Source organism: Archocentrus centrarchus, chromosome 22, assembly GCF_007364275.1.
Source record: "Archocentrus centrarchus isolate MPI-CPG fArcCen1 chromosome 22, fArcCen1, whole genome shotgun sequence".
Taxonomy (NCBI): Eukaryota; Metazoa; Chordata; class Actinopteri; order Cichliformes; family Cichlidae; genus Archocentrus; species Archocentrus centrarchus.
In genome coordinates, this window is record NC_044367.1 from 16,256,438 (window position 1) to 16,266,286 (window position 9,849).

The 9,849-nt window shown below is 42.2% G+C and overlaps 2 protein-coding genes across 2 annotated transcripts; both read left to right on the plus strand.

The window, feature by feature from the left end:
* Window positions 1–1,764: 1,764 nt before the first annotated feature.
* LOC115772699 (actin, alpha cardiac muscle 1) lies at window positions 1,765–4,863 on the plus strand. The gene is made up of 7 exons (XM_030719093.1): window positions 1,765–1,812; window positions 2,320–2,458; window positions 2,687–3,011; window positions 3,119–3,280; window positions 3,456–3,647; window positions 4,277–4,458; window positions 4,538–4,863. The coding sequence occupies exons 2-7, from the start codon at window positions 2,330–2,332 to the stop codon at window positions 4,679–4,681; spliced, it is 1,134 nt and encodes a 377-aa protein (XP_030574953.1). The 5' UTR covers window positions 1,765–1,812; window positions 2,320–2,329; the 3' UTR covers window positions 4,682–4,863.
* A 1,283-nt stretch (window positions 4,864–6,146) lies between these two features.
* gjd2b (gap junction protein delta 2b) lies at window positions 6,147–9,327 on the plus strand. The gene is made up of 2 exons (XM_030719536.1): window positions 6,147–6,593; window positions 7,316–9,327. Exons 1-2 carry the CDS (start codon window positions 6,523–6,525, stop codon window positions 8,157–8,159), a joined length of 915 nt encoding a protein of 304 aa, XP_030575396.1. The 5' UTR covers window positions 6,147–6,522; the 3' UTR covers window positions 8,160–9,327.
* Window positions 9,328–9,849: the final 522 nt, after the last annotated feature.

The following is a 9,849-nucleotide window of genomic DNA, read 5'->3' on the forward strand; positions in this document are numbered from 1 at the left end:
CCAGTGGAAGCTTAGAAAACAGACATAAAAATGATTTTATGGTTACACTATACATATCCTAAGCATGAACCCTGGCAGTGACAGGTGTGCACATACACTAAAAAAAAAAGAACAGCAGCTAACACTGAAATGTAATTTTCAAACTATTTAATATTTTGGCACAAGGGCAAACTTGTCCACCGTTTGCGCTTAAGCTACAGTTACAGTGCTGTACTTCATAGATAGACTTAACTTAGCTATGGTCAAAAAACATTAGGAATATATTTGAATACTGGGGCAAAAGGATGCTTAAAGCAGACCACTGCCTCCCAATTATTACATAAGACCAAAACAAAGAGTCACACAGTGAAGGGTTATGGCTTGGGGTCGGGTGACAGCAGCATATGATTCATGGCTTGCTGTGCCCTTTTGTCTTGTCCTCCTTGTGGTGGGACCATCCACTGCTCTTAGCCAATGTTATTTTACAGCCTTCAGAACTTGGTCTCTGTCTGTTTCAAGTAAACCGGCAATGTCATTCCCTATGTCTTGTTCTTTCCTCAGTGCAGGAATAAAGAAAGAATATGGCATATGTCACAACAGAAGATGTCCCTTTTTTCTTTATTGTTTTGATGTTGGAAACAGCAAATAGTATCAGCAAAGTATCAGTAAAGGTTTCCTGCAAGGACAAATGCATTATCTTTGGCTGTTATTACATCACAAGGTAATTATTAGACCAGTATTTGATGTTTGAGGTAAGACTATCTGTTCAGACAGAGAAAAAGAAACAAGTGGAAGTGCCTTCAATATACTGCAGTGACCTTTGACATTATACTGTGACCAAGTAATTGCCTCTATTTTTGACCTATGAGCTCATGAGTGTATTTTATGCTGAATACACTGAATGCAAATACAAGAGAAGGGGCTCAACCATGAATTAGATTATTTTCCAAATGCAAATGTATAGCATGCACTATGCCACCACATCAATATTTTACAGACAGGCCATTGCAATTATGGAAACTCACAGATTTTATGCAAATCAAGTCTTTGAATGCATCTGCAAAAATCTCTTTTGTTTTCCCTCATGGCAAGTCCAGCATGTTAAAAAAAAATATGCATACACAGTCTTGCTGGACACAGAGTGAGAATATTTCTTCAAGAGGATAGCTTCTATCCTTGCTTAAGACAAAGTCGACATGTGAGACCTGGAGTTTCTAAAAAGTCAGGCAGCTGCTCACACCAGCTTTGTGGCACAAGTTGTCTCTCCAATTGGCACAATCACCTTACGTGTCTCCTGTGAGTCTACATCACAAGCAAATATATTACAATAACAAAAAAGCTGTGGATATTTACCAATATTACATGTGAGTCAGAAAGGTGTAAATACCTGTAATACAGGAAGGTGTTACCTATTTTTAAATATAGGAAGTAGTTGGACTGGGTTCAAACAATACTATTGGAAGTAGAAATGTGTGACTAGATTAGGACTTCTACAGACACAGTGAGGTTTCTAAATAATCATGCAGTGATTTATCGGTAGGAAAAAGATCAAAAGGAAGCCTGCCATTGTCTCTTTGTCCTCATCTCTGTCCTCCATAAATGGCAGTAGGCACAGATGTCCGCGCGGGATTTCCCTCTACTTGTCGTGCCTTTCATGGACAGGCTGTTGTCAATGGGGCAGTGGGCTACCAAATATGGAGAAGGGGTCGCGCCGTTTGCCCCCCCCCCCCCCCCCCCCCCCTCACGGACACTGTCAGAGTATAAATTGGCGGGGCATGACATTTCAGCACCCCTGGTTTACACACTCAAGAGTCGGCCTCTGGTGCTAATCTGGTGAGTACACATACGGCTGACCGAACGGGAGTGAAAATTACAAATAATGGATTTATTACAAGAGGATCCGTTCAGGAATTTAAACAAACGGCAGCGACTTCCATCTTTTACTCACAAACATCATTATCCAAGTTAAATTGATCATCTCATCAAAACCGCTCAGTGGATCATCAGTTTCTTTTGTGGATTACTAGTGATACAAAATACTAACAACGGTATTAAGTTACGCAGCGCTAATTTTAGTGACTAAAATATCAGAATAGGCACCACACTAATATTTAAAATATATACTTTATTCTATAATATATTACATGAAACTAATTCATCATTGTCTATGTCTAACCACCATTTCCTGACTTCAGTGTCCACCAAAAACGACCTTATGTGTGTTGTTTGCTCTCGACCTATAAAGAGAGGGCAACCTCTTTAATCACCCAGTCCAAACAAACAGGAAAATTGGTTTTGGAACTAACCGTGCACGTGCGCGCACCCACCTGTGTGTTGCAGAGCTGCCGCCATGTGCGACGACGAGGAGACTACAGCCCTGGTGTGTGATAACGGCTCTGGCCTGGTGAAGGCTGGATTCGCCGGCGATGATGCACCACGCGCAGTGTTCCCTTCCATCGTTGGTCGCCCACGTCACCAGGTAAATTAAATTAAACTATTCATAAACACAACAGTGGTACTGTAGAGACGAGTATGTATGATTTATCCCTAATCAAAAATAATCTATGGCTTTGCAAGACCCAGCAAACCTGTGCGTAATTGCGCACGCATCTCCAGTATAGTTTATCCTGGAGGAAACCGACCAGCCATGTTTTGTTGTAATCAGCAACAGCTCCCTCACTACATCACCGATTCCTGATGTTTTCAGGGCGTCATGGTTGGTATGGGTCAGAAGGACTCCTACGTCGGGGACGAGGCCCAGAGCAAAAGAGGTATTCTGACACTAAAGTACCCCATCGAGCACGGCATCATCACCAACTGGGACGACATGGAGAAAATCTGGCACCACAGCTTTTACAACGAGCTACGGGTGGCCCCAGAGGAGCACCCCACTCTATTGACAGAGGCCCCCCTCAACCCAAAGGCCAACAGAGAGAAGATGACACAGATCATGTTCGAAACTTTCAATGTCCCCGCAATGTACGTGGCCATCCAGGCAGTGCTGTCCTTGTACGCTTCTGGACGTACCACGGGTATGGCACAGTCCTCTGGCATGTGCTGTACAGTATTTTAGTAGATTAAAAAAAAAAAGACATTAAAAATTTACATTAAATGTTTACATATTCTTTGTTGGCTCTAGGTATTGTCCTTGACTCCGGTGACGGTGTGACCCACAACGTTCCTATCTATGAAGGGTACGCTCTTCCCCACGCCATCATGCGCCTGGATTTGGCCGGTCGTGACCTCACAGATTACCTCATGAAAATCCTGACCGAGCGTGGCTATTCTTTTGTCACAACTGGTGAGTGTAAACTGTCAGTCACAAGCTCTAAAAAACCAGTGAGGCCTATAACGCAATAACAATATAATTATTTTACCACCTAAGTCAGCGTTTTTTGCTTCAACAGCACAGCCATAAAGATAAAAAGAAATAAATAACTTCTCTAACTACAAGACCCTTGTCTGACCTCCATCAGCTGAACGCGAGATAGTTCGTGACATCAAGGAGAAGCTGTGCTACGTCGCTCTGGACTTTGAGAATGAGATGGCCACCGCCGCTTCTTCCTCTTCTCTAGAGAAGAGCTATGAGTTGCCCGACGGCCAGGTCATCACAATCGGCAATGAGCGTTTCCGCTGCCCAGAGACCCTCTTCCAGCCCTCATTCATTGGTGCGTAAAAGCGAACACAACATCCAAGTACAAAATTAGTTGCAGTGACACTGCTGAAATGTCGCACCGAATAAACTGTAAGTTTTTGTAATAGTCGTTCACACATAGTTTAACGTTCATTGTAGTGTACAGAATGTTAAACTCACATCTATCAACTCAAGATTGAGTTGGAACCTGTGAGCAGGATTGTTACAATACTAATTTGAACTATTCATTGTCCATATATAGAGATCCTGGGCTTCTCAATGAACCAGCAGGGGTAGGTGTCAGTTTAAGAATCTTTAACCAGATATTGCGGAAAGTTTTAAGTAAAGGGTCTGAATATTTAGTGTTCGCTTATAAATTATAACTTTGGCCTATTCTTAGAATACTACCACAAACGTATAAATGAATTGTTTTCTAAGCACATTCGGGTATATTTCTCATATTAGTGACTAATCATGGTGGCCAACTGGAGGTTCCAGTTTATCTAGCCCAGGTTTACCACTTCATCACTGTAAAATACATATCAGTCGTCTGTTGGCGGAGCTGTCCATTTCAGCACCTGTTGTTGCAGCTGACTGCGCTGTCAGATGTGTTCTTTACTGCATGAGGAAACACTCACTCACTTATCTTATGTGTTTGCAAAGGAATGGAATCCGCTGGCATTCACGAAACCACGTACAACAGCATAATGAAGTGCGACATTGACATCCGTAAAGACCTGTACGCTAACAACGTTATGTCAGGCGGCACCACCATGTATCCGGGTATTGCTGACCGCATGCAGAAGGAAATCACCGCTCTCGCCCCAAGCACCATGAAGATTAAGGTAACTTGACACACTGTTGAATAACACATTGAGAAGTCTATCGGAAGATTCCCAAGTTGACAAATGTGTTTGTGTTTAGATTATCGCCCCCCCTGAGAGGAAATACTCTGTGTGGATCGGCGGCTCCATCCTCGCCTCTCTGTCCACCTTCCAGCAGATGTGGATCAGCAAGCAGGAGTACGATGAGGCTGGACCCTCCATTGTCCACAGGAAGTGCTTTTAAGAGTCCAGCTGCCCACCTCCTCATTGCACTCACCCTTTATTACCTCTTCCAGTCTGTGTCGAAACAACCGAAATGATGACTAAAAGCAGCAGTTCATGTGTTGCTGTTAAATTCTTTGTTTACACAAGTGCAATTTTTTGTGAAGATGTATACGTTTATAAATAAACAAGCAGCCTACATTACCTCTTTCTTTCTTTCTTTCTTTCTTTCTTTCTTTCTTTCTTTCTTTCTTTCTTTCTTTCTTTCTTTCTTTCTTTCTTTCTTTCTTTCTTTCATCACGTGATGGACTATTAAAGGTTATTAAGATTTGAATTAGAAAAGATTGTAGTGGGCGGAGAGGATAAACCACCTCATGAGAAATTAACCTCGCAAAGTTTCATTTAGTGAAAATGCCACTGTCACGTTTCCCTGGATAAGAATTTTATATATATTAGCTAGGTTGTGGGGACACACCGTGTTAAAAAGCAGTGATAAATTCATTATAAAGTAATAATTTAGTAAGAGGTTTTTGTAATAAAGCTCCTTATTTGGGGGAAAATTTATACCTCTGGCTAAACATGTATAATAACACGTATAATAACGTGTAAATAACAATAGTCTAATATTAGCATGAGCACACCGTACCATAGGTTGAAAACTCTGAGCAATATACAGGGCGGGGTCACATATTTTGCTTCTATTTTTAAACTTCCACACAGACAGAGAGAGGCAGGCAGACAGGCAGGCTGCCTTGTAAAGCGATTAGCAACTCGGATGGTACTTTCATTCTGTCACTGTATCCAGAGCGTCATCTTTGCCCGAGGTGGAAACAACAGCTACCAACCGGGCCAGCAGCCTGCGACATGGGGAGGATTCCTCTGGGCATGCATGGCTGCCTGCCCAGTAAGAAAGAAAGAAATACTGGCTCCACTTAGCCTATAAAGCTGTATTCGCTATAGGTTTCAGATCTGGACTAGAACCGTAGATAAAACAATAGGTTTTGTAAAAAAAAAAAAAAAAAAAAAATATGCAATGTGAAACACAAGCTACACGTCGCCTGTCTGTAAATGTCTGCACATCTATGAACCTATTAAGTCAAAAGCACAGAAAAGTCCCCTTGACCTTGTTCTCAGAACGCGGTGCAACCACTGGCACTGTCCAGGAAAGATAGACGTTGTTCTATGTGGTGCAAGTGTAGTTCTGTAGTTCCGTTTGTTAAATAACACAGTGTAGGGATTGTTTGCCGTGAGAAAAAAAAAAAAAACCCACGCAAAATCCATAAACCCAAGCTTCTAGTACTCTGGTCACACCAGTCTAAAGAAGAGTTCACTGAATGGTGTAGATCATGTCCCAAACTAAATCACAGGAAATCAGAAACCCTGATACTTCTGGCTGCGCTCCACCGACCTGTCTACACGTACGTAACGCATGGGAGGGGGGAGACTACTTAAAGGCGGATTAACGCTGGCAAGACATTAAATCCAACCTCCCTCCATCCAGACGCAGCGCGCAGCCCATCAAACTGATCTGAAGATCGAAAATAGGAGGGCTTATAGTAATCAGCCCTTCAGACTCTCATGACAAGGAAAAGTGTGGCAACGTGGTGGGAGCGCTCGGCACACACAGCAGGACTGGCGCTGCGCGCTCAGCGCATAACCAACCAGATAGCGCGCAGAGAGAAAGAGAGAGGAGAAGGGTAGCAGCATCCCGTGACGGATGCATTTTTTAGCTAAAATCGGACGTTGTGGAGACTGACAACAGCACTAGGCAGAGAGAGAAGCTGGACGGGAAATAAAGCGCTTTTTTTTGGAGGGATTTGAACACAGTGCCGTTGCGCCCTCGTCTCCTCCGGATGCTCAGAAATGGGGGAATGGACTATACTAGAGAGGCTCCTGGAGGCTGCTGTCCAGCAGCACTCTACTATGATAGGAAGGTAAGATGACCAACAAAAACCAAGATCAACAGAAGAAACGCAGCAGCCTCCAGGATCGTCTTTAGCATGGTTCCCAGTCCCCCGTTTCTGTCTTGTGCCTCCAGGATCTCCTGTAGCATGGTGCCCAGTCTTCGTGTCTGTGTTGTGGATTTTTCTGTCTTGTTTCACAGATTTCCTTTTTCGTCGTCGTCGTCCTCCTCCTCCTAAACGAGACGGCTAAGTAAATCAGTTAACAGCTGTCTCTTCGAAACCTGGGATGGTGCTGCGAAGTTAAAAGCCTAAACTAAAATTCACGTGTCGTTTCATGTATTCATTCATCCATTTATCCATTTGATGTTGGGTGGTGAGTTTGAGTGGTGGTTGTGCACTCACGGGTGGCAGAGAAAGATTGAGCGAGAGTCGGCGTTATCACCTCCTTCCATTAACAAAGCACACACAGGTACAGTCACAGCAGCAACACCGATTCCTACATGTCATTCCCATTAAATCATAAAACACACGGTGTATATAGAGACCGACATACCCATTAAAGAAGCACGTTGTTAGAAACACATGACACGTCAAAGAGCGTCCTGTTTCAGCACTGGACAGCTCCCTACACCAACACGCCAGATTTAGACTCTAAGCGCATCAGCCACCGAGGCAGCGCACAACTGAACCACATTTACAGTAACCGTACATATTTACACGTATTTTCACATTGTTGTTTGCTTGCTTTTTAGGATCCTACTAACAGTGGTGGTCATCTTCCGGATTCTAATCGTAGCCATAGTTGGAGAGACTGTCTATGATGACGAACAGACCATGTTTGTTTGTAACACCTTACAACCGGGTTGCAACCAGGCATGCTACGACAAGGCATTTCCCATTTCACACATTAGATATTGGGTTTTTCAAATCATCATGGTGTGCACTCCGAGTCTTTGTTTTATCACATACTCGGTGCATCAGTCAGCCAAGCAGAAGGAGCGGCGCTACTCAACAGTCTATCTGACACTAGATAAGGATCAAGATTCGCTGAAACGCGACGAGAGCAAAAAGATAAAGAACACCATTGTTAATGGAGTACTTCAGAACACAGAGAACTCCACCAAAGAAGCAGAGCCAGACTGTTTAGAAGTCAAAGAGATTCCTAATTCGGCCATGAGAACTACAAAGTCCAAAATGAGGAGACAAGAGGGCATCTCCAGGTTTTACATCATCCAGGTGGTTTTCAGAAACGCGCTGGAAATAGGCTTTTTGGTGGGTCAGTATTTCTTGTATGGATTCAACGTCCCCTCGGTGTATGAATGTGATCGCTACCCCTGCATAAAAGATGTCGAGTGCTACGTCTCCAGACCCACGGAGAAGACAGTGTTCCTGGTCTTCATGTTCGCGGTCAGTGGGTTTTGTGTGGTGTTGAACCTGGCAGAACTCAATCATTTGGGCTGGCGGAAAATCAAAACGGCCGTGCGAGGTGTGCAGGCTCGGCGAAAGTCCATTTATGAAATCCGAAATAAGGACTTGCCGAGGATGAGTGTGCCTAATTTTGGCCGCACTCAGTCCAGTGACTCAGCTTACGTGTAACACACGTGGAAGAAATCATGTAAAAAACCATGATGGACATGATGGACAGATCCGCACGCTGAATTCGTGTCATGACTTAAAGAGTGGGCAATTTTTTTTTTTTTATTATTATTATGTGTTGGTCTTTGACAGACTTCATGGCAAGCGTGGATTACACGTTTGTTTACTTATTTATTCTTGCACTGATGCAACTTTTTAGTAACGTTTATACTCTGTAGGATGGTAAACGGAGGTGTTCACATATTTACTCTGGGGCTGTTCTGCTGTACTTGAAGAGAGTAAATGCAAAAATAATTGCACTAAGAGGTGAACACTTGAGAGCCTGACCTTATTCATATGTGCTACTGACCTGACGGTGTTTTTAAGACATTTTCTTTTCACCTGTTTTGTTTTTGGCACCAACCTAATTAAATGGCACCATACAAAACAAAAATCTACCACCCAGATTTATATATAAATATAGATATATAAATCCTTACTGACTATGGCTCAGAGTAGATAAAACACATCAGCTTAATTCATGTTTTTTTGTTGCCTGTGTTGCACCACTGACCTTAACATATGTATCCATTCCACTGCTTAATAGCTAACTTGCAAAACAGTATCTGGTGAATTTGCTGCAAACGCTAACGTCTGTGATTTCCTTAATTTATGACACACCAAAGCGCCCACTGCTTTTATTTGTGAAGTGTTTTCTTGCTTTTGTGTAATCAAGTGCCATACTTGTATATAGACATAATATATATATATATATATGTATACATATGAATATATAAATATATAATAATCATCATGAACGCTGATTCCCTGCTTGGATTATGCTAAATACCGCCTAATTTCTTATTTGCTTTAAATGTATTTGTTGTGATTTAAAAGAAAAAAGATATAAAGTTTTATCTGTTTTATTTTGCAAATGACTGGAAGAAGAAATGAAGTGCTACTCTTTTTTATATACAAGAAAGAAATGTCTCTCCCCAAATCAAGCTGATCAAAACTGAAAAACAGCACAAAATTGAAATTTTTATCAAAGAATGGGCAATAGAAATCTGCTCTGGTGCTACAGTTTTTCATAGAATGGTTTTAAAATGTAACCGAAACAGACCAGGAAAAAAAAAAATCATTTTTTTTTTCTGTGGAAAATAAAAGTGGGATTAATGTACACCAGAAATGTGTGCGGTGCAGTGCTTTGTGTCCGCTGCTGGAGCTTGTTTGGACTGACCTATCACACAGATATTCAGTGGAAGTTTTGCTTTGGTGCAGTGAAGATTTTAGCCACACCCACTCAGTTTAAAAAAAGAAGGAAAAAAAGAAAGAAAGGAGAAAAAAAAACCTACCGCAGGACACACCTTGTACAGGATCTCACCGCTCTGCAATGTGTTGCAAGACTGATGTTGCTTCCATGAAGCACATCAATACTTCTGCTACATAAAGGAGCAACCTAGGGGGACTTGTAGTCTTTTTTAGCGTAGATGAATTATTATTGAGCAAATTGTTGTGAGACTTTACTTGTAATGTGCAGGGAAAAGCTGATCATTATTCTGAATGCTGAAAGAGCTGCCCTTTCTGCTCATCCCTTCTCTTCTTATTTAAGGAAAGGAAGCAGCCTGAACTGAGGGGAGGGTTGTGTGCATCTTCTGAAGGTCAGAGTGAAAACAAAGATGGGGAGAGGGAAAAAAGAAAAGAAAAAGAA